Here is a 25,185-nt window from a genome sequence, read left to right on the forward strand (position 1 = left end):
TCTAAACTAATGGAAGTCCCATTGCCTATAATTATCGGTGGTGACTTTAACATTCTTTTTGACCCTTCAAGAGATAGATCAAATCAGAGCCATTATGTAGGAGCCCCCCGTATTTTTCGGGCCTTGGGCAACATGATACACGATCTGGGACTTGCTGATGTCTGGAGGGCAAAGATGGGCAATAAACAGGGGTTTACTTTTTTCAGTAAGAAGCATCGACACTCGTCCAGAATTGTTTATGTTTTAGTTGATAGGCCTAGTCTGGAAAATGTATCCTCTATCTCAATCGTACCCAGCCACTTATCAGATCATGCCCCTATCCTGTTTGCACATCTAGGGAAGAGGTATAGTTTTAGGTCTAGATGGACGCTAAAAAGGTCAATGCTGTCGGATGTAAATATAATTAGGGCTCTTAGAATTGCCACCCTAGACTATTTCTCTGCTAATATAGGTTCAACTTCCATGGTCTTTGTATGAGATGCTTTTAAAGACCACCTAAGGGGTCTGTTACACAGCTTGATCTGTTTCAAGAATAGGGTGGAGGCACAGGAGTTACGAAACTTGGAAGGGAATATTCTTATGCTAGAGGATGAGAGGACTCATTGTATCCAGGGGAATCCAGAAAGGTTGATACAAGTCCTTAGCGATCTGGATTGTGCTCGCCAGGATTACAGGGGTAGTCTAGACCAGAAGGTGAGGGCTCAGTGGGCGACCCAGAATATGCTGAATTTTGAGTACGGAGAGAAGGCGGGTGCCCTCCTGGCAGGGAAAGTAAGAGTAGATCGTGCCAAAAACAACATTAATGAATTAATAATAAATGATAGTAGGGCAACATCGAGTAGAGTGGAGGACATGCAAACCCGCCTCCTCTCCCTATTCTCAGAGCTATATAGGGAGGAGATAGCACCTAGCTCTGAAACTCTTCAAAAATGGTTGCGGGGTAAAGCCCTATCAGAATTAACAGAAGGTAGTCGAGATAGCCTAGACGCTCCTTTCATCAAGAGCGAGATTAGAATACAGTTAAACAAATGTAAGAAGAATAAGGCAGCGGGCATGGATGTGCTCCCCAGTGAGGTTTACAAACTCCTCCAGGACGAATTGGTCCAGATGTTGAGTGTACTATTTAATTCTGTTTACAGTCCTGAAGGTCAAATTCCCTGGTCCTGGAAGGAGGCTACAATTGTGCTTATTAAGAAGCTTGGTAAGGACCCTCTTAAAGCGGATTCTTACAGGCCAATCTCCCTGCTGAATGCTCATTATAAGATCTTTATGAGTATTCTTGCAGGGAGATTGGTTAAGTTAGCCCCGCAGCTGATCAACTTGGACCAAAAAGGCTTTATCCCAGGGGGATATATTCAGGAGCAGACGCTTCAACTTATCAACAATATAGACCTGGCTGTAGCTCGGTCGGAACCCTTGGTTGTAGTGGGACTTGATGAAGCCAAGCCTTTCGACAGAGTATGTTGGGCATTCTTCTGGGAGGTACTTAGGACGATGGGCTTTGGACATCTCTTCATTCAGACCTTGATTAACTGTGATCAAGGGGCTTCTGCAGTAATTCTGTTAAATGGTATGTTAACAGCAAGTTTTAAAATTCAAAGGGGAACAAGACAGGGCTGTCCCATCTCGCCCCTGTTATTTAATCTATATATAGAGCCCCTCGCCCAAGTTATAAGATTAGACGAACGGATTACTCCTTTTAGGTCACATCAATACTGTAGTAAATTGGCTCTCTATGCCGATGATTTGCTATTGTATACCAATGACCCAGTTGAGGTAATACCAAGGGTTGAAGCCCTATTGACAGAATTTGGCTCATACTCTGGCTATTCAGCCAATACGTCCAAAACCGAGGTGATGTGTTGGAACATCAATAATTGGGAGGGCAGAGTAAGCAAAAAGTTTAAATACTTGTGAATTACTATAGTTAATGACTTAGATAAAATTCCACAGACCAATTTAAAAAGACCATCAAAGAAGTGTATTGTCTATTTTCTAGATGGAAAAATTTCCCCTTGACAATTTTTGGTAGGGTCAACCTAGTTAAAATGGTCATCCTCCCCAAGCTGACATACTTGTTTAATGCTATCCCCCTTAAATTCCCCAGTAAGGATATTGGCAAAATTCAAAGCAAGATTGGAAGTTTTATTTGGGCAAATAAGAGTGCTAGACTGTCATGGAAGAAGTTGAGACGCAAACTCCTGAAAGGGGGTCTTGCTCTCCCGGATATTGCCTGGTACTCCATTGCCTTTCAATTTAAAAAATAACCAGATGCTCCTTGTTAAAACAGAGGAAACAAATTGGGGCAGGTTATTGGGAGAAATGGCCAAAGTGGAGGGTGAGAGAGACTGCTTCCTTTATAAATTTGGGGCACCAAGGTACGTTAAAAAGGTACGCCTGAAAGTCCTAAGGGCTGCTCTCAGTTTATGGTACAATGTCAGATGTGGATGGGGGATTGGTTATTACTCTGATTTTGCCCCGATCTGGGACTCCCCCAGGACTCCGGCCTCTTTGAAAGATAACCTTGCGACACCAGTAAAGAGGGCTGGTATTCTCATATGGTCAGAACTTTTATCATCAGAAGGTGTCCATCCTTGGGAAGTGTTAAGATCTAAAATTGGATGCGGTTTTTCCAAATTCAAATATTTACAATTGGTCTCCTGGTTTTCAGCAGAAAAGGAGTCCATTAGTGGTGATTGGGAAACTGAGCGTATCTTTTAAAACCCCAATTCTAAGAGAAAGGAAGTCACATTATGGTACAAGAAGCTTTTGGAGGCCGATGAGGTGGAATATTCCCCACAGTATGCAGTTTGGAATCAGTCTTCCCTAGATTCAAATTTTGAAGATCTATTTGACTTGTCATTGAAATCACTATATGAGTTTGTCAAGCCGGCATGTTTAAAATAGAACCACTTTTATGTTATCAACAGGTTGTATTATACCCCAGAGAAAATACCTAAATTTGCCCCTCAATCCTCCCCTAAATGCCCAAGATGTGATTTTCCTAAAGCCGACGATATTCATACATTTTTTGAGTGCTCTAAATTAAGTGCCTTTTGGAAGAATGTGGAGCTCTTTTTATGCAGCATTTTTAAAGTTAAGCTGAAAGTTGATTCCACCATAGTGCTCCTCGGCATGGATAGCAACTCTGTCAATCTTTTACAGCCATCACAAAGAGGTTTACTGTTATATCTAATTCTTATTGCCCGAAGGGAAATTTGTAAGCTATGGAAGGATCCTTGGCCCCCACTGTGTGAGTATAGGTTAAAAGCCACATTTATATCAGGGGGTTTCAAATGAGCACGGCTAATATCTGGCTGGACTTTATATCCTGGGGAAGAGAGGTGAGACGGGTTGATTGCACCCGGGTCCTATGATTACACCAAGCTTCGAAAAAGGAGCTGGCCTGGCCAGGCCTAAAGCAAATGCAGTAGCCGTGGGGTGCATAGTTCAGAAGGACGGCTTATTGTCAGAAATTGCAGATGCTAAATGGTGAGATGAGGACATTTTTTTTTTTAAAGATATCAAGTTACTGAATTGCATTTTGCATTTTGTACATATGAAAAAAACATTTTTCCAGTCACAAATGGCCCAATTCTGTGAATTTGGCTGTTTGTGACCAGAAAAATGCTTTGTACATCTGGCCCCAGACGTATTCGTTTCATTTATAAGATTTGGTTACCTTCAAGGATATCATTTGTTAATATGATTTCTACAATAGCTTCCATGCTTTTCCATTACATATTTTACAGTACAAATTGACAACATTACAATGGAATTTAATTTCAGTTCTTTCCAGCTTGATGTCCTCTAGTTTTGTCAAAAAATCTGTGGTGTCTTTTAATATATTAAGCAAAAGAAAATGTAGCAAATATTTGTCTAAATATTTTGTAAAAGGAAACAAAATAACACTATGTGGCGCATCAGAGAGCTTGTCAAATGTTTCAGAATTTTTGATAGACTATATAGTATTATGTTTGTTTGAGATAGCGCTTTTCCACTTCACGTGTCCCTGGATGTTCACTTGCTTCCTTTAGAAATGTATTGATTTATTTTTGTCTTTTGAATTTCAGATCTGTGACTAGTTTAAGATATTGTTGATATACATACATTTTCTCCACTTTTTGGCCATTCTGTATTTTGTCCATAATTACTGTCTGTTTTTAGATGTGAATTCACTTGTTTTTTGTAAATATGATTCTGGCTGATTAAGGAAGAATACTTTCCGGTGTAATTTTCCAATGTGTATAGATATTTGCACCTTACTTTGAAATTTGGTTGAATCTTAAGTTGGTGAAGAGTATAACGCTTATTAGTAGGGATTTTATAACCTTATGTGATATATTAGTAACAGATGATTTTACCACTCATTTTTCTTGATTTGACTGGTAGTCCTCTGAAATTTAGTAGTTGTCTTGTATCTGTTCCTCCTCCGGGTCCTTCTTAGGAACTTTATCTAAAAAGATACATTCTTAGTGCTAAGCCTTTGGATCCATAACCAGTTCTTCTGTAGAATCTTAGGGCCTGATTACGAGTCTGGCGGTCCAAGGACCACCAGACTTGTGGTTGCGCGGCAGTGGCAGTCTTGCGACCACCACATTGCGACCTTAGTGGTCGTGCCACACTAGGACTGCCGACTCCGCCAGGGAACTGCTGTTCCTTGGCAGTGGTGCGGCGGTCCAAAGTAATCTACATGCTTGGCGGGACAGCCCCGGTCTCGCCAGGCATATTACGACTTTCATCACTGCCACTGATTTCATGGAGGTCTTACCTAGGGGTGGGCGGAATTTGCGAAAGTGACTTTCGCAAATTATCGCGAAAATGTTAAAAATCTCCGCAAACACGCGGAAATATCGCGAAGATGCGGAAGTTTTTTCCCGCCCGTAAGTGGTTTTTTCTGCGTGGTCGCGGCTCGCCAACTTACCCATGCGGTTGCTCGCGGGCGCGGCCATCTTGTTTTCACTCTTCTCGCGGTTCATGATCGCGAGAAGAAAGACGTGATCGCGCAACCAATGACATTACTGCGGGCGTGAACTGTCGCGAGACAGCGCAAATGGCTACCAACAATCCAACATCTCGTGGAGAACGCGACCGGATCGCGAAAAACTCGTCGGCGAACGCGGGGATTCAGGTAAGGCGATCGCGCGCGCGCGAGAATGTATTATTTTACAGCGCGAGCACGAAACAAATTATCGCTAAGCTGCGGAATGCGGAAATTTTGACATTTTCGCGCTCTCCGCGGAACGCGAAAATGTCAAATTATCGCAATATCCGCGAGCGGAACGGAAATTTAGCCCAGGCCTAGTCTTACCTCCATTGAAACAGTGGTGGTGAGGAGAGAAAGGGGGCCCTGCAGGGCCCCATGTGCCTCACACCTTGATGATGCACACAGGGGGGCATGGCATGGACTTTTCAGTACATGCCGTGCTGGAATTTCCTTTGACATTCTCCATTGCCGTGCCTATTTCATAGGTACCACTGTAGGAACAGCAAAGGAAATGCCCGCCAATAACAAAAAAAGTAATTTTAGGGCGGGTGGTACCCACGCTGGTTTGGCGGTGCGGTGGCAGGACGGTCCTACCGCCGCACCGTTGAATTCGTAATCAGCCCTTAGTCTTCCCCTCTGAATCGGTAAATCAGAATGTTTGTGTATCCTAACTATTTTTCCTATGTTCTAAATCCTTTTAGCGATTCGGAAAACTGTTTGTGAATTGAGACATGTTAAGAAATATATAACAATTCAGAATTTGGAAGGGTTGTGTTGTAGATATGTCTGCTATGTATCAATGTTTTAGGACTGAATTCTGGTCACAAAACATTGATATTTTACTGACACCTCAAAGGATGTGGTAACAGATTTGCAAGATGGAGCAGGTCTCCGTGGATCCCTTTCCCTTCGTGAATCTATACAAAATAATTTGTTTAAGTGAAGGCAGTGGTCTATGGTACCACTGCCTCCTCTTAAACAAACAAAAAAAATAAACCTTTCTTCTTATACTCAGTCCTGGACTGTAGTTGAAAAATCGTTTGCTTTATTAAAAAACAATCACAGACATGGTGGTCTGCTTAGACCAGCAGACCACCAGTCCTGTAACGGCCTCCAATCATATTGGGTCCCAATTTGGAAACACCTCATTAATTTTCATGAGGCAAGTCAACTTGCAATGCACTACAATTTGGTATATTGAAAACCAACCTATTAGCACCTACTTTAATTTGAAAAAATACCACACTGGTCACAAAAGTTCTGGTTGCATATTGCAACAAGTATTGTGCAACCAGTTTTAGTACACGTGTCCCATGGTTCACTGACAAGTTATTCATCTTGAGAAAACAAGTCAAGAAATTAGAGAGCACCTGGCGTCTCAACAAAATATCCTTTGTCAAAATCAAATTTGATCAAAATAAGCGACCCATTGAACAGAGCTGGAAAAATATTTTAATGGCTAACAATGACCGTTGTTAACCAGAAGCAACAAAAATATCCCAAATTGTCATGACAGTATTTAATTCCTATACTTTTTTCACCTATAAAATCTCAACTACTAGGTATTTAGTATTAGCTATAGAACATCCTCTGCAATAAATTCTTCTTGTGCCACAGTCTACCAGGACATGGTCTCAATTCTCCCTAATATCTAAAGACACTCTTGAAAGCACCAATTGTGATATAAAATCAACATGTCATCTTGATGATTTAGATCTTAAATACCTGACTGGTCTCTAAGAGAGAGAATCTTTCCAGACTTACTCAAACCTGACATAGCATAGTCATATTACCCCTAGGAAACCTCAAGCCAATCAATCAATCAATCAATCAATCAATCAATCAATCAATCAATCAATCAATCAGGGGTTTGTTGAAGCGCTACTACTTACCGGTAAGGGTCTCAAGGCACTAGGGGTGGGGGTGCAGGTTCCATTCCATCAAGGAGGGGGGGTCTGTCAAAGAGCCAGGTTGTGAGGTTTCTTGCGACGATGGGGAGCGATGTTGTCTGTCTGAGGTGGAGCGGAAGGACGTTCCATGCTTTGGCCGCGAAGAAGGAGAAGGAGCGGCTTCCTGATCTGGTCTTTTTGGTGCGGGGGATAACGGCGTAAGAGAGCTGGGCTGATCGCAGGGTCATTTGGGGTGCGTGGAATTTGAGCCGCCTGTGCACGTATGCTGGTCCGGTGCTGTGGAGGGCCTTGTGTGCGTGGGTAAGTATATTGAAAGTGATTCCCGCCTCGACGGGGAGCCAGTGGAGTGTGCGCAGGTGCTGGGAGATGTGGCAGTGTTTTGGCAGGTTGAGGACTAGTCTTGCGGCGGCGTTCTGGATGTTCTGTAGCTTGCGGGTGAAGTTTTTGTTTATTCCGGGGTAGAGTGTGTTGCCATAGTCGAGTCTGCTGTTGACCAGGGCATGAGTCACGGTCTTTCGGTGTTCGAGGGGGATCCATTTGAAGGTCTTACGGAGGAGGCGGAGGGTGTGGAAGCAGGAAGACGAGACGGAGTTGATTTGGCAGTCCATTTTGAGCTCGGAGTCCAGGATGATTCCCAGGTTGCGTGCATTGTCCGTGGGGGTTGGCGGGTTTCTGAGGGCGGGGGGCCACCAGGTGTCGCTCCAGGCATCGGGGTATGGGTCCATGATGAGTACTTCTTTTCTGTTGGTGTTTAGTTGTAAGCAGCTGTTTTTCATCCATTTGGCAATGGCTTCCATGCCTTCTCTAAAGTTGTGTCTGGTGGTGTTGGGCTCATTGGATAGGGAGAGGATGAGTTGGGTGTCGTCTGTGTATGACACGATGTTGAGTCCATAGGTTCTGACGATGGGGGCGAGTGAAGCCATGTAGATGTTAAAAAGCGTCAGGCTGAGGGAGGAGCCCTGGGAGACTCCGCAGGTGGTAGGTGTAGGTACCGGGAGGAAAGGGGGTAGTCTGACCTGCTGCGTCCTGCCGGAGAGGAAGGAGCGGATCCAGTCGAGGGCCTTGTCCTGGATTCCTGCATCGTAGAGTCTGTGTATTAGGGTGCGGTGGGAGACTGTGTCGAATGCCGCTGAGAGGTCGAGCAGGATGAGGGCTACTGTCTCACCTTTGTCCAGTAGGGTGTGGATGTCGTCTGTTGCGGCGAGGAGGGCGGTTCCCGTGGTGTGGTTTTTTCTGAAGCCGGACTGGGAGGAGTCGAGGATGTTGTGTTCTTCAATGAATGTGGCGAGTTGGCTGTTGATGGCTTTCTCGATGACTTTCACTGGGAACGGGAGCAGGGAGATGGGTCTGTAGTTTTTGAGGCCGGTTGGGTCCGCCGAGGGTTTCTTCAGGAGGGGGTTGACCTTGGCGTGCCAAACAGACAAATCTTTCACATTTTCATCTATTAACAAACAATTCAGCTAAATAGACGTATAAATGACAACAATCTCCGTGCCTCTCATCAATCTGTATTCTGAACAGCACTGACATTGTCATCTTCAAAATTCTTGACAGCACCAGCTGCAAATTAGAGGATGATCATGCCTGCTTGCTGATCCTTCCAAATCAATCTACGAGGATCATCACAAGTTCTTACAGACATGATACCACTGTATATGCTTTAAAGATCAAATGTAGCAGTGTAGAAGATACTTCTCCTGTTTCAAAAGGGACCTGAAAATCCATCTCCTTAACAAATACTTTCGTGACCAACGTCAACTAACCTAGACTTTAATATCCGAGTTTACTCCTCACTGTTGACATTCAGGGATAGTTGGTGACCGGACTGTGTTAACCACCTTATCTTCCATGCTGTATTTTTTCTATCCCTGGTTTTGCTTCCTTACTGCCTGCCTACTTTGTAATGCAATTTCCGTCTGTTTTTCTTTACAGTATGTATGTAAAGCGCTCTGATACCTACCGGTCAAGCTAGCACTATATAAAACTTTTAAAATAAATAGCACTGGTTCAGCTCATTCCGAACCAACAAAATGGTCATAATTGAGAACAGTGCTTTCAAAATGACCTAAATGTTCTGTGGTTTCCCTCATGGTTCGGTTTTAGCCCTCTTCAGCGTGTGTGTGGAACTATTGAGGCTCATAATTAACAAGCTTGGGGTGAATATCCACAGATATGCTGATGATACCCAAACTTACACGAAGATCTAAACTGCAATCAGCAAGATAATTCTTTCCAAAAAGTTTGACCACAGAATTTTCCTGCTGATCCTTCTGCTGCCAATCATGTTACTCTCACTTTCCTATTTCTTCTTTCACTTTAAGGATTTTATATTGTAGCCTTTTATGGTTGACTATTTCTAATTACCTTTGTATGTTAGTTACTAATTTATATGCAAGTTGAAGCCACAGCTTTCATTCTGTATGCACAGGACACTTAATACCCAGGGTGGAGTGCACATACTAAGAATACATACATAAATGAATAAATATCTCCCAGCTCATGATGTTCATAGCAAACCTAAAAGCTCATGATGTTCATAGCAAACCTAAAAGCAATGATGTTCCTGTCTGGTGAAGGAGATAGTTCACTATGACTGTTGTGGTTCACAGACACTTATGGATATGCCAATAGGTCTTTCAAACAAAAAAAAATATTAAACACCTGTTTAAATTTGACTGCTTCAAAAATGTGGGTCTCTTAATGTGTTATTGGCTGTAATGGTCTGTACCCTTCCCTAAAACTTAGAAAATTAGTTTCAATTTCCAGAGACAAATATTTCGCCCTTACTTTTTGATGTTATGTAATACCGAAGTTCATATGTTTCAGATCTCCTTTGAACCACTTCTTATTAATCTTTTTACATTTGCACTTTTTACATTTTTATGGCACAATTACATCCACAGCAAAGCTTATACGTTTGGGGCTGAATTCTCACTAGTTGCAGGGGGGCTGCCCTTTAAAATAAAAACACAATGACTTGAACAGTTAAGAGATGCCATCCAAATATAAAAGAGTAGGGTATTGATTTCAAAATTTCCCAATCTCATATATTCCTGTTGATATGACTACTAAACACACTAAAATATGTACTCTAATATGATCTAAAGGGGTGCCAAACTTCAGATCACAATCATCTTCGGCTTCCTCCCACAACCCCTGGTTTACGTGGTCCAAAACACCTCCTCCAGCTTAGAGGTAGTGGACTCATTAATCTTTGCAACCTCTGCAAGGGAAGCGGCAAGATCTCCATGATTCACAATCTCTGACATGGCCTCAAAGTTGGGAATAATGGCTTCAAATTGGAGGGCCATTTTTTCGTGCGATTTTTCAAGCCATGCCCACCTGAATTTCCGCCTGTTGTTTGTTAGAGTCAGTCTTTGGCCAGCAGCAGATGATTCTGCTGGTTTATCGCCGTTCAATGGCAGAGTGAGTGCAAGTATTAGGGCATTATGGTCACTGTCATGGCGCTGCCAGACGGTACAGTCCTTGGCCAGAGCCCAAACCTTGTTTCAATTAAAATATAATCCAAAATGGATGAGTGACCAACTCTATTGAAGGGAGTCTAAGCTGAAGCGACCATTACAGGCTCGCAAGGAATGCTTTAAAGTTAGCGCTTTAATTTGGAGTGCCAGAGGTGTCCAAGCCCTAATCGGAGAGATGTTGGTCCCAGGAATGGCCCACAGCTCCTCCTCCTCTGTGACAGGTGCATCAGTTAGGTCTTTCAATGGTTCAAATTGGCAGTTTAGATCGCCACCCATCACTACTAGAACGTTATTTGAGAGGCTGGATAACAGATTATCAAGGTAGTCTAGAGTTGTTGATTCTTGGCCAGTCTTCACCGGCCTCGAATAGATATTAATTAGGGCGACTTTAAACTCTGATGTCAAAGTCAATACTAGGCACAATATGTCTGGGGAATTGGGTGCCACTGGAGTAATCGTACAACCTAAATGACACCCGACCCACGTGCAGAGCCCGCCTGAGGGTCTACCTCGTCCCCTGGTTACAACAGGTATGTAAAATGGAGCAAAGCCCATGCGTGTTGGTTTCTCTGTTGACCAGGATTCCTGGAACATACAGTTGTCACAGGTATCTACGAACCCCCCGATTCAGGGCAATCTAGTTTGCTTTTGATACCTGCCACATTCCAAAATACAACCTTGAGATCTTTCGGTGCACTACGATTGACTTGACGGTCCCCATGATCTTGCTTCACTGAATGAACTTCTGTATCTAGTAACGTTGCGTGGCACTTATTCAAAGAATCAATGGTTAGCACTGTATTTTCCCCCCTGTCTAAGTTACGAGGATTTTCCGGGTTGCCATGGAAACTATTAGAAACATGGGGATGTGTGGGGGAAAGAAGATGTGCATCCTGTGTGGTTATGGTAAATTTAGGACTAGGGGTTCCTAGTAGAACTTTGAGCAGTTTGGGGAGGGCAATTAAACGGGGATGGACAGTTAGTGTTCATGGTGAGGTCATTATCTGGAGAACTAATTGACTTGTTCTTGCGGTCCGGGGCCCTTTACACTATGGTATCTCTCACACATATCGACAGGGGTGCCCGCTCGGCCAAAAGTCAGTCAACCTCTTCCAAGGCCCCAAATCTATTTGCCAGGGATAGATTAAAGACGTGGGGTCGCAGTTGTGGAGCACCCTGTCCTACCAATGGCTGTATCTGGTGCCAGTCATTTTGTCTGTCTGGGGTCGACCCTGCTGTCGTAAGTGGATACAAAGGTATAAAAGTGGGTGAGTGGAAGAAGTCTGATAGCGGAACCTGTGGTTGAGAGACAGTGGCTCAGATGCAAAAGATGTTGTAGAATGCATGGGTTCCTAAAATTAACTATAACACAGTCCCAACTGACATCTTTGGGTCTGTTACCTACCCAACTCACCCTGCTGTCATAAGTATTTCGACAGCATTAGCATAGTTAAATTGACAATGTCTGGCAAACAAATGCAAGCATTTGTTTTTTAACTCAAATTGAGTTTCATTCTGACCTTCTTTTAAGACTGGAACTCCAGTAAGGACAATAACATAAGGGGTTGAGGCTGGTAGAAGGTTAATTGTTGGTAGGTCTGTCCCTGCCCAGCCTCTCATTCTCGTCAGCCCCACATTGTCAGTGTTTTTCCCAGATATACCCTCATTTGCAGGTGCCCTGTCTCCGGCTTTGTGACCCATGTCACGCCGTGTGCTTGGCTCAGTCGGGGTGACAGTAGGAGCCCCACAAGGTGCGTTAGTCCTTTCTCTGTTCTCAGCAGTTCTGGGCTCTGTGGGGTCTACAGACTCCGTTCTGCTCTCTCCGTCCGATGTTAAAGGATTAGGCATTTTCCCAGCAATCCAGGTACATGAATTAGAGAGTTGATCCACACGTGCATGTACGTGGGCAAGCTCCTCTCTCAAAATATCTCTGATTTGGCCTCGTAATATTTACAGCATGGGAGCAACCCAAGCTGGTGGTGTCATGTCCGCATGCTGATTAAGCCCCTCGAGCGCAGTCTGATCTGACCCATCTCCCGTATACTCCGGGGTTCCATCATTTGTCTTCTTTCCGTTTGACCCCTACCTTCATAAACTTCTTGGGCTGTTTTGTATTAGAGGACTTAACTCTACCCTTGGTGACAACCCTTCTCCTTGTAACCACTTTGGGGATTGTTCCAGTGCCAACCTCTGGTGTAAGAATCTGTATTGAAGATTCAGGTGATCGTTCTAATCCGCTTTGTGTGGTAGGCGGGACCGTGATGGTGCGGATTTGTGGGAGGTCCGTGGGTCAGTGACAGTCTGCATTCTGTAAGTTCTATCTCGGTGGCCACCACTCCTATGGCCCTTTGGAGCATACTGTCAATAGATGTTTGTGGTAGGGAAGAGGGTGCAAGCTGTGGAGGAGTGTGGCATATTGTATTTGCTGTATGCTTCCCCATTACTAACTGGGTTTTCTAGACACGTGACGGGAACCCCTGGGATCACTCTTAATAACAACCGGCTGAACTAATATATGCCCCACTTGATTTTTATACGAGGGTTACAGGGGAAGAAGTCACGCAAAATTATATAAAACACAGAGGCAACTAGAAGTTACAAATTAGGTAGCACTTACGATTTGTCCCAGTGGCAGCCTCACTATAGCAGATGGTAGTCCACCCTTGAGTGTTTCTTGTGCTTCTGTGTGGTTTTTTTGCAAAACACGGCCACCTAGAAAAGTACAGTCCAGGGAACTTGAAAATAAAAACCAAGAGAAGGGGCCCAGCCCAGCCTTGTCCGGCCTCGGACGGGCGCAGATTGGCCTGCCCTTGGCCCGGGCACGCCCGCACACGTCTTGTGCTGCGGGAGGCCAGCGGTGCTTTTATCGCACCTCCAGGCGCAAGTGCAGCGTCAGTGGCACGGGGCTGTTGGGAGCTGTAGTTTTGCGTTGTTGACCGTTTCCTTCATGGCTTGGAAGTGGTGGCGTTGGCCGTTCCCCTAACGACAGCGATGAAGCCTGACCTCGAGTGTCCCACGCTGTGGGAGGTCGGCGGTGCTTTTAGCGCCTCGGGTGTGGGTGCAGCATCAGTAGCACGGGCTGCTGGGAGCTGTAGTTTTGCGTTGTTGACCGTTCCCCTCATGGCTTGGAAGTGGCGGCGTTGGCCGTTCCCCTCACGGCGGTGATGGATCCTGACCTCGAGCGTCCTTTCTTCATTTCTGGTTTCCCCAATCCTCTGTGTTTCCTGTCATGAAATGGTTGATGTAATTTCATTTTCCTCTTCTTTTACTGTGTAAAGGCTTCAGTCTGGTTTCAGGGTGTGTTCCAACAAAGCAATGTTCTTTCGCTTATTTCCTTGCTGTCTCCACTTGCTGATCCTAAATACTTGCTCATGAAGAATGACGTCTGGTTTTCTTGAATCCTCTGAAGTTGTCATCCAACAATGAGGGTTTTGACGCCTTTTGTCTCCTGAGAGGGTGACCACTTCTCAAGGGCATTTGCCGAACGCACATGTTAGTGTGTGTGGTGACATCGTGGCCTCCAAAAACAGGCACCCAAACATTGGACTGTGGAAGACTCAGACCCGATTATGGACAAGCCTCCAGAACTGAACAGTTTAATTATCTGGGGTTGAACCCTCTGAATGAGAACAGTTGGCATAGCATTCATTAGGAGGACAAATACATTCTTCTCGTTCCTGCTCCTCACTGTCGACAGTAACCTTCTGAAAACCACTGTGACACACCCCCCAACACTATTTAACTTTTTAAGGACCATCATCAATATTTGGTACTCCCCTACTAGTAACCAGTTCAGAAAAAGGGTACCTGCCTAGAATGGACAAAGGGGAAGCTCTTGGAGGTAGTTATCTCATTATAGGAAACCATGCAAGTTGAATATCAAAACATGCTGGGCCTAGTTACTGACTTATTTAAATGTTGTGTAAACAATTCTGCAAATGCCAGCTGCTGTGCAATCATTAAAAAAGAATGCTCAAAAGGCCAGGATCTTCCTGATCATATTTAGCTAATGTTTTATTTCTCACCACCGCATTTGTGAGTTGAAAAGAAGAAACTCAGGTTCTTCACAGTTTGCGCTGATGTAGGAAGGATGATGAGACATTCGGGCCAAGAAAGGGGAATTGTAATCTGTTGCCTAACCTCAATCAGTATGATCTCAGTTTTGAGTCCTTTAAAGCATAGGAGTCTCTCTGTGTTATCCTCCATCCTTTTGACTAGAATTTTAGCCATACGTTTGCTGGCGTTTTCCATCAATTTTTGCAAGGGGATAGAGCTGGCTTATCATATAGAGCTTATCTTATTTCTTCATAAACCAATCTGAGCCCTGTGTTACCAAGTACATGTTTGTCTTGCAGGTATTATCCACTTAAAATCCTCTTAAAGCAACACAATCCTAAATCTGTATGGGTCAGTACATCCTTCTACAGCTGTGAAATATATGGTGTTCATTGTTTACACACGACTAGGATAGAAATGTGCACACACTATTCTTTTAAGATCTTATTTTGCAAGGCAATATAATAAAGTCATGTAATTGTGTTTTTTTTTAATGAAGGAGTTTAAGTGGCCGATTCAAGGATTATTGATTCCAAACAGTCCATCGATGAGGAAGCCATCTTGCAAGACATCAGATTCGCACACACCTGCAAGACTCAAAGTCTTAAGAAATGGTGACTGTGGTGAAAGTCAGCTGTACACCATTGTTGGACCTAATATTACAAACATGCTGAAAAAACAGTAAGCCTATACCGCTTAATTTTCATGGGTGTTGTTTATTTGTAATTGAATAAACACTAAAGGGTATATCTACAAGAAAACGGTGCAGCGTGGTGGTAAATTTTGCAGCGCTGTGTCATGTCAAAAACACAGGGATGCGAAGTATCAACAATACCGCACACCCATGTGTTCTCCATTTTGCTAGTGCTGAAAATAGCTGCCTATTGCCAACACAGACACCCTTGTGCCATAGTGCAAGGGTGCCTGCGTTGCAGGGAATTATTGTTTATGTGCAGGAAGGTGCACCTTCCTGTACATAAACAAAAATGGTGATTTGCTACTTCTATGAGTTCTGCATTCTGCAGCATACATAGAAGTAGCAAATCACAATTATTTAATCATTGTTTATTTGCAGGAAGGGACACCTTCCTGCACATAAACAATCGTTAAAGGCATTTGCTGTTTGTATGTGTGCTGCAGAAGGCTAGAAATATGCAGAGATCAATACGCTTTTGCTGGTAAGAGAACTTATTGTCATCCAGGTAGCAACCGATTGAGGTGTAGAGTGAAAGAGATGAGCCACAAAACCGGCGTTCAACCGACCCAACTGACCACCTCTTTTATAACAATGTGCAAGACTTTATTAACCCCTTCAGTGCCCGCCCCTTTCCCCGCCCTGTGCCGGCCATTGTATTAGCGGGCGGGGTTTATGACGAGCTGGTCTCGTCATGGGCACAGCGCAACCGCGGCCCATGACGAGACCAGCTCGTCATAGGCATTGAAGAGGTTAAGAAAGAAAGGCAAACACCTAGAGGGCGATCTGGTGAGTGTGACATGTAATCTAATATCTACTGTTACCCACCTCAAGGGTATTTATTTATTTTATCGATCTCAGCAGGAGGTCAGGCTGATGGGTCCCGGTAGTTTCAAACTAGTACCCATTAGGTGAAATACAGTAGTAGTAGTAATAAAATATGTATTTATGATCATAGTGTTTTAAACAAAAACACAAGATTTCATATACACTCATTTGATAAAAGCTATACAAAGCTGCCAAATCCTTTACAACAATTAAAAATCTTCCCACAACACAAATCACATCTACAAATTGGTGAAATATAGATTCCTCTGCAATAGTGATTATAGTGATTAAGTATTTTGTACTTTAATCAACTGTCCTTATGGAGTTTTCATAGCTGCATGAGCCTTAGAATAATAAGTCTACAATAAGGAGCTAAAGGGGCAGAGAACAGGTCATCCCCCACTCAATACACTGTATACAACAAAGACCTGTTCACACTGTGAACAATTGTTTTATACATCCGTTTCAGTTGTCATAGATTTTAGACACTCTTTACAGCTTGCGAATATTTCGTCTAAGCTATTCAACGGTGTGGTTCACAAACAAGAAAGAGAGAATGAGAAGTTTTGCGTACGAGGTGAGTCAAACTGACTATCAATGTGTCTTAACCTTATGTCTCCAACACCCAAATATGGTGAAAAAAGAGTGAGAAGGAGTGTTGGTGCCTCACGGTAGCGCCACCAGGGAGGGTTAAGCAGAATGGTACTCGCCTGCTACCTCAAATTCTCATCATCAGCTACCAACACTCCAAAAGCAAGAAAATTGTGTAAGGAACCAATGATTAACTGTACAGGTGCTAAGGTGTGTAGTTAAAGAAAAAGGAGAGAAACAAAGAGCTGTGCTAAAATGTGTGCACCGTATCAAACCCCTTAGTGATATACACTGATATCGAAAAATGAGCTAAATCACACTGGCTTGCATATTTTATTCTAAGCTGCGTGATGGCTCATGTGTTAAAATGCCGACATGTTTCATTGCCACTGGACAAAACTCACGGCAACTTCTTCAGGGCGTGGGGTCTGTTCATTTCACCCTGCACCTCTAGTTGTCAATTAAAAACAGTTCTGTAGGAGACAAAAGAGAACATACACAAACATAACAACACAGGACAGACTTGGTTGGTAACCTGTTATCTCAGGACAAATGTCCTATGTATTGTATTTCGGAACACCCTATAACATATTTACCAGGATATCGCCCACCATGGGCATACCTTTACCCTTGAGTCCTTGCGGCTATGTATGCGCGTTCAAGGCTCCGCTTATTCCACTCCACTCGTGAGTCTGTAATATATAATATACAGTGAGCATAGCATGATTGATAATGTTTGATGTCTCATTCATAATTAGTGCGGGTGTATCTCCCTCCCGTCTCAGGAGGTTCCCCCACATCTAGGGATTTGATTAATAAAATGCCTCATGTTTGGCGTCCCATTAAAAAATGTTAACCTAGACATGGCGAACCCTTTATAAAGTTGTAACCTAGCCCATCAAACTTCCAGGTCTCCCGTTCCGACCTTGGTGTCCCTAAGCCCCATCTCTTTGGCCTTTTTCAAATATACCACACCGTTGAATAGCTTAGACGAAATATTCGCAAGCTGTAAAGAGTGTCTAAAATCTATGACAACTGAAACGGATGTATAAAACAATTGTTCACAGTGTGAACAGGTCTTTGTTGTATACACCTTAGAATAATAAGCCATACAAGGCTTGGAAGAGTGAACTCTCTGCAGATGATAACGGGGATATATTAACCGGGCCAATGTAGGAAGATTTCCCTTCCAGTCTTTTAAAGGCATTGCAAGATAGGTGAGGGGACTTAAAATGTAATTTAAATATCAAGTTTAAAAGTAACGCAATTGTGCAGTGACACAATAATAGCTAGATGAAATCAGGCTGACAGATCGTGTGAATAACAGCGTTATTGCATTGGGAGTTTTCTGCTACCTGCCCTCTTTGCAGAGCATCTCCATGAAGACACTGCAGCTGCATGACCTCTCCCCACCCGGCTCCTTAGACATACCACCCACCACTAGGTTTCCCAGCCCAATTGCTCCACTCCTCACCTCAGCGTTTGTCCATGGCAACCAGGCGGAGCGCGGCGACTCCCTGAAACCTCACCAAGGGAAAATTTGTTAGGTGAAGCACACTTTGACGATCTTGCAAGCAGATGACATATTATGCTTAGAGTCGATGTTTCGCGGAATATTATGTTATTGTTTTTTGCTGTGAAGAATCACAGCTCCGTTGCCGAGAAGGGAAGAAACCAACTGCTATTGCTAACACCCAAAACACTTGAAAATGGAGCGGGGTGCTGACAGTTGGAAAAAGGAACTTTGTTGAAATAAATAAAAACAAAAGAACTTACCGACGACGTCAGGTAACACTCCGGAGACACGGGACGGTGTTGGTGTCTTCAGAGAAGGAAGACACTTCACAGAAACCACAAGCCTGACTGGTAAGTGAAGAGCCGACAAACAAACCAGTAATGGAGCTGCTCTCATGACATTTTCAGCTTGACAGCAGCACCATGATTGGTCTGAGCAGACTAACACAGAGCACCTTTTTAGACTAGGAGCCTGTGCCTGCAGATTGCCTGGCTGTTACACAGCTGATACAGGTGGTGTCTGAAGTGCGCATGTAGGGCTGGCCGTAGCAAGACAGCAAACCAATCCGACTTGTGCACTTATGGCTTAAAGCAAGTCATTTCTGGCTGCCAATCAGCAGCAGGAATGCTCCGCCACCATATCTTGAGAGACACAGTCCACTTCAAATAGTCCTGTCCATTGACCATTTTATTAAAATCATGTTTACTGCAGCTGCTGTGCTCACAGCAGACCGGGTGGTGCTCCTCCGCCCTATGGGAGGAACCGCCCCGTAAAACAATGGTGTAAGCATGCACATTTTCTGAAAGGCTTAATTAAAACAAAATTGTTTTACTGAAGTAATCATTTATATCATCACAAACCTTAGTGTAACTGTAAAGCTTTTCTGACATATTACATTTTCAGTTTTTTATCCCTTGACACCGAGCAGTTTATTTGTCCATTCGCTTTTATAGGTCTTTACAGCATGTGAGGCTTCTGACAACAGTTCAGTTGTACTTTCCTTCAGATTGATTTCATGCACTTAAAATATCACTTAGCACCATCCAAGTCGTCTGTCCACTATACTGTTGAAGGAGTTACGTTTTAATCTACAAGGTAAAGTCAAGACTGAAACTGAAATATTTGGTGCTTAGATTCATAATTAGTCCACTTCACTAGCTCTAAAATTAATGTTGCCCTCGTGAAACTTAAATAATACCTTTTTTGCAGACTGACAGGAAGTCTAAGATGTTCTTTTCTTTGCATTCATTTAAGGACCCTTAAATTGCAAAATATTCTAGGAATTTAGAGCCACATGTATCAAAAAAGTATGTTGCAATTACCAAATAATGATTTTTACCAAACGCTATTTGGTAATCGCAGAATGCTATGTATATAAGTAATCACCAGTGATTTAGCGATTCCTTAATATTACCTAATAGCGATTCGGTACATAGGTAATCGCTATTAGGTAATACTTCTCCCTCATTCCTGTGGGCATGAAGGCCTTTAGGGGCGAATGGTTTTGCATTAACTAATTTGTGATTACCTAATTGGTAATCGCAAATTAGATAATGCAAAGCCAAGGGTGCCTGGGGGTCTAAAGCCTCACCAAAACACAAATAGTGCACATGTAAAGCAAATAGTGCTATATGGCAATTAGAAAAATGCATTTGTTTTCAAAAATTGCACATGGTAACTATCGATTCAGCCGTTTGCAACCAGTAAAATGCATTTTGCCATGAATAGACAGCAAAATGTGATTCAGTAACTTGATACCGAATTGCCTTTTGCGATTTGGTAATATGAAGGGGAGTGTTTAGGGCATCCCTTCTTAATTCTGAATAGCATTGGTATGTATGAATGTTTCAGGGACGTCATAGTTAGAAATTAGCATTTAAAAAACCATAGAAATTCACTGAAAAATCCATAGGTTTCAGGGACGTTATAGTTAGTTGGACATTTCACTCATACAAAACCAGAGAAATTCGTCCGTTATAGTTAGTTGAGATAACTATAACTCGCGCCCCCGCAATGCATTGCTGATGTCTTCACATATTACATCATTCATGACATGATTAGTGACATCACTGATGACATCTCAAATGACATCGCCCAGAATCACAGGATGTTCAGCATTATTGCTGAGACTCGAACCCAGTTCCCCAGATTCGAGGTCGACCACCCTAGCCGTTAGGCCAACTCTTTTCCCCTTCAGGAGTAAAGTGGACTTCATCCGCCATCCTGTAGTCTGCCAGGAGGTACGTTTGCAGAGTGGTGGAGAAAGGGGGGCATTGTCTCCGAAGACTTCTTAGCAATCTCACTGTGTGGGACTTAATGGAGGTAACAAGTGGGGTACTTGGCCCCCAAGGACATCCTTGGGGGCCAACTACCCCTCCTATTACCTCCAGTAAGTACCCCACAGCAGGATTGCTAAGTTCATGCCCCCTTTGTCCACCACTCTGCAAACACGCTCCCTGGCGCACTCTTGGATAGGGATTGAAGTCCCCTTCGCTGCTGGGGGTCATTTAGGGGCCAACCAGCCTACCTCTTACCTCCAATAAGCCCCACACAGTGGGATTGCTGAGAGATGGACACAGGCCACGCCTCCTTTCTCCACCACTCTGCAAATGCACCTCCTGGTGCGTTCTAAGTTGGGGGATTAAGTTCCCTTGAATCCTGGGGGTCCCTGGGGGCCAACTAGCCCACCAGGTACCTCCAGTAAGCGCCACACAGCTGGATTGCAGAAGGTGGTCTGATGCAACGTCCCCTTTTTACACCACTCTGCAAACGTGCCTCTTGGCACACTGCTGCTTGGGGGATGAAGTCCACTTGTGTCCTGAGGTCCTCAGTACACAAGAGAACCTCATCGCCCCACCATGGCCTCTTCTTTTTTTAAATATTTTCAGGGAAGGGTGGCCGCATGGCCTCCCTTCCCTGGGCCACTATTGGCCCCAGGGACCCCATCCCCCGGGGCTTGGCCATTATTTTAATTATTTATTTTAAGGAGGGGGCCCCCTCCCCAGGCCGATTTTGGCCCCGGGGACCCCATCCCCTGGGACCCAGCCATTCCTTTTTTTTAACTAAAGTGACGTGGGCCTGCTTGGCCCCACTCCCTGGCCACTCCTGGCCCTGTGGACCCCATCCTCCAGGGCCGGCCCTTAGTGTTGGGGACCGTGGGGGGAGCCCCAATGCCCCCACGGTCCCAGTCAGTTCCCAGCCTCCTGCGGGAGCCGGCATTGCTTTTGCACAAGGGGACATATTGGCAAAAGAAAAAACACTTTTCCTATGGAAACTAGGTTGTAACTATAACTACCTACTGGCGACTGCCAGTAGGTAATATATATATGTGCCTAAGCTACTCGCCCTACACGATCTCAACAATGAGGGCAATACAAGGCTACAAGATCAAGGTGGGACTACAACAGGGGAATATAAGACAACGAGGAGCGGACATTAATCCTTTTAAACCTAAGTCTAAGTTTGTTCCAACAATGCCGAAAGATGCGATCGATATCTTTCATGAGGTAGTGACTGAAGATATAAAAAGTTGCATCATTTAACCAAACATAGGAAACGGTACAAGAGCCAATGTGAAGTGGAGTATACCAAATTGATAAAAAAACTAAGCAGCAACCATGAGATCATTGTGGCCAAATTAGACAAAGGGGGAAATGTGGTCATTTGGCCACAAAGTGACTATATAACGGAGGCACGCAGACATCTAAACGATTTGGAATGTTATGAGAAGACCAATCACAGCAAATACAATTTGGCCAGAGAAAATCTGAAGAAAGATCTACTTGGGTGCAAACAAGAAGGGGTGACTTCCCCTGAAGAGTTCAAGTTTTTAAATGTAGAACACCCAGTGTTACCAAGATTGTATTTCATCCCAAAAGTCCACCTGTCCCGGGCAGGCCCATAATTTCGGCCATTAACAGTGTGGGGGAGAAAATAAAACAATATGTGGATTTCTTTCTTCAAGAGTATGTGAAGCAGCTGCCAAGTTACGTAAAAGATACTGGCGACTTCCTGAATAAAGTTCAAGCGATCACATGGTCAGAAGATTTGTTGTTCATCACTTTGGACATTGAATCTTTATATACAAGCATTGAGCATACTACAGGGTTAAATGCAATTAAGTATTTTTTGTACTCAAGACCCATTGAAGATTACCATCACAACAAAATGCTCTTAAGTTTGCTCTCATGGTGTTTGCATAATAACTACTTTTAATTTGGTAATGACATCTTTTCACAAAAGAGAGGAGTTGCTATGGGGGCCTGCTTCTACCCCAGTTACGCAGGTTTGCATGTAGGATGGTGGGAGGAGCAGGTCCTCAAAAAAGCTCATGCCAATGATTTTAATGATCATGTTTGGTACTGGTTAAGATACATCGATGATGTTTTTATTGTTTGGCAAGGAAATGAAATGAGTGCAACTAATGTTATCAGTCAGATTAACAACAATACTGCCAATCTTAAATTCACCTCCCATGTGAATAAGAACTACATTGAATTCCTTGATGTAAAGGTTTACCAGAAACAGGAGCAATTAGCGATGACACTATTTAGGAAGGCCACTGCTGGCAATTTAACACTCCATGCCAGCAGTGCTCACCCTAAACATTTGATTAGGAACATCCCCTATGGGGGATTGTTGCGTCTAAAAAGGATATGCAGAACAGAAGGGGATTTGGAAAGATGTACAGAAGAAGCTCTTTTCAGATTCAGGCAAAGGGGATATAGTAACGACATCTTGAGAGAGGCAGTCAACAAAACAAAGGAGAGAACCAGGGAATCCTTGCTTAGTACAAGTACAAACAAGGAAACGTGCAAGGACGCAAACAAAGCCCCTAGGTTAATCACTACCTTCACCAAGCAAGAGAGAAAGATTCGGTCCATCATCACGCGCAATTGGCCAATTATCTTCACAGATGGGGTACTGTCTCCCAGATTACCTACCCAACCGGTCGTCACTTACAGAAAAGGTACATCTATGCACACGCAAATTGCTAAATCAAGTCCTGAGTTGTCCGCTGCTAAAATGTGGTTGCAACCCAAACAAGGTTTTACCAAGTTCTCTACTTGTAGAGCATGTACGTTTGGGATAAACACTACACACTACTCCACACCTTTTAGCCCAGAGAAAATAGCAATTCGGGGCACCCTCAATTGCAAGACGGAATTTGCGGAATACATTCTGACATGCACCTGCGGCCTAAAATATGTGATACCAAAGGGGATGATGGACGGAGCGCTTGAGCAAATCAAACACTCACCCCCAGTCAACTGATCTGGGTTTAATCCATCATCATTCTTTAGCTCACTCCACCACCCCAGTTCAGACATTGCCATATGCAAATCAGTCTGACCCTGTGCCTCATGGGAACAGTCCAGCCCGAACTGCCAAGCCATGTCTTCCCTGGACCGGAAACAAGCATCCTTAAAGCCTAAGATATGTGGGCAGCACCAAGTTGCAGGTGCATGTCAAAAACTTACAGCATTTGCGGGCCATCGTGAACAATGACTCGACCCATCCGGTGGCTCGCCATTTCAAGCAGGTACATAATAATGATCTTAACTGCTTGAGTTATTTTGTAGTGGCGATCGTATAGGGGGAGACAGAGAAAGAGTTCTAAGGCAGATGGAGTCCAGAATGATTGTAGAGCTTGATAGTAAGTTCCCATATGGTCTTAACAACATGGAGAACTTGCATAATTTCTTTAAAAAATTAGTTGGTATAAACCAAAACCGAGCATATAAAGTTCTTCTGGATGTTTGGTATTTTGGTTTCCCATGACTCCTGTATTTACTACTAACCAGGTTTTGTAAATAAGTATCAGTTTTCACTGTGGCCCTTCTTTAATTGATTTGAATTTTAATTGAATTTAACGGATTTTTTTTCAATTTTAATTGGATCTAATTATTTAAGACTCGCATTGTTCATACATGCTTTTTTGTGATATAGATTTTAACGGTGGTATATATTTTGCACTTGCTCTTTGATAATGTTAATAATGTTTGTCATATGCACACAGGGTAGCATTTTAGCACTCAGCACTTTTTGAATAAATTCTGAAGGTTTTTGATTGTGCCTATTTTTGGCATTTATCCCAAAAATATGGAGAAGAGGTGACTCAGTATGGATTTATCCTATTGTATCAGCATTTAAAGCAGGAATATATATCAAAAGATATAATATATTTGGTCTATTGTTTACACAGTGTGTTTATATAAATATATTTTATCGTGATGTATTTTACATGGTGGTGTTTTAAATCAATTTATCATCTTGTGTATATATCATCTAATTGAGGCATGTGTGAACTCATACTGTTTATTCCATTTTAATTTTGTGTATTTCATTGCCATTAACAAAACTGCTTTTGATTATTGTTAAGCCACTACGATCGAGGTTATGAAAACAGACTTTATAACCAGAAGAATAATGTGCAAGTTTGTTTTCTTTGTTTATTACTTTTGTTTTACCACGTGGTTTGAGTTCACTGCATTTAAAAAAGATGACGTGCAGCTCTCTCGAATATGTGATCAAGTGGTGCCCGAAACGTGCCATTTGAGGATAATAAAAGATTAATTGCCTATATCTCCGGGGGTTCGTGGCTCTCTGTTCGCCGAAAGCGACTGTGCCGAAAAACGGAGAATCTTGATGGTCTTGATATATATATATATATATATATATATATATATATATATATACATACATACATACACACACATATATAGATAGATTTTTATATATATATATATATATGATGCAACTTCGATCAGACAACCGAAAAGGCAGCGGAGACTAAAGGTAGCGTGTTAAATAGGCCTTTATTCTCTAATTCTAACACACTGACGTGTTTCAGCAAAAGCCTATATATATAAATATATCACCCAAAGTTTGCCCTGCATCTGAGCCCGCACTCCACAACAGGTAAAATTGGAACACCAATATTTATTCAAAAGCAAAGCAGGCTTTTCAGTCTGAAGCTTTTCCAGTTCACTGCTAGTCTCTTGCCTGACGCGTTTCAGAGAACCTTTCTCCGTTTTCAAAGGCATGTGAAGTTTTCAGCTTTCAAAGCACCACAGTTACCTTCCTGCTTTTATTCAATTAATGAGCATCTGGTGTGCTGC

At 43.2% G+C, this 25,185-nt stretch overlaps 1 protein-coding gene across 2 annotated transcripts in view; it reads left to right on the plus strand.

The window, feature by feature from the left end:
• Window positions 1-25,185, plus strand: part of DCDC1 (doublecortin domain containing 1) — a 1,503,674-nt gene that overhangs the window by 1,162,293 nt on the left and 316,196 nt on the right. For both annotated transcript variants that reach the window (XM_085648291.1, XM_085648292.1), the window contains one exon: window positions 14,935-15,116. In XM_085648291.1, coding sequence (XP_085504417.1) covers window positions 14,935-15,116 — 182 coding nt within the window. The remainder of the gene's footprint in view (window positions 1-14,934; window positions 15,117-25,185) is intronic.

This window comes from Triturus cristatus, chromosome 3_2 (genome assembly GCF_964204655.1).
Source record: "Triturus cristatus chromosome 3_2, aTriCri1.1, whole genome shotgun sequence".
NCBI lineage: Eukaryota > Metazoa > Chordata > Amphibia > Caudata > Salamandridae > Triturus > Triturus cristatus.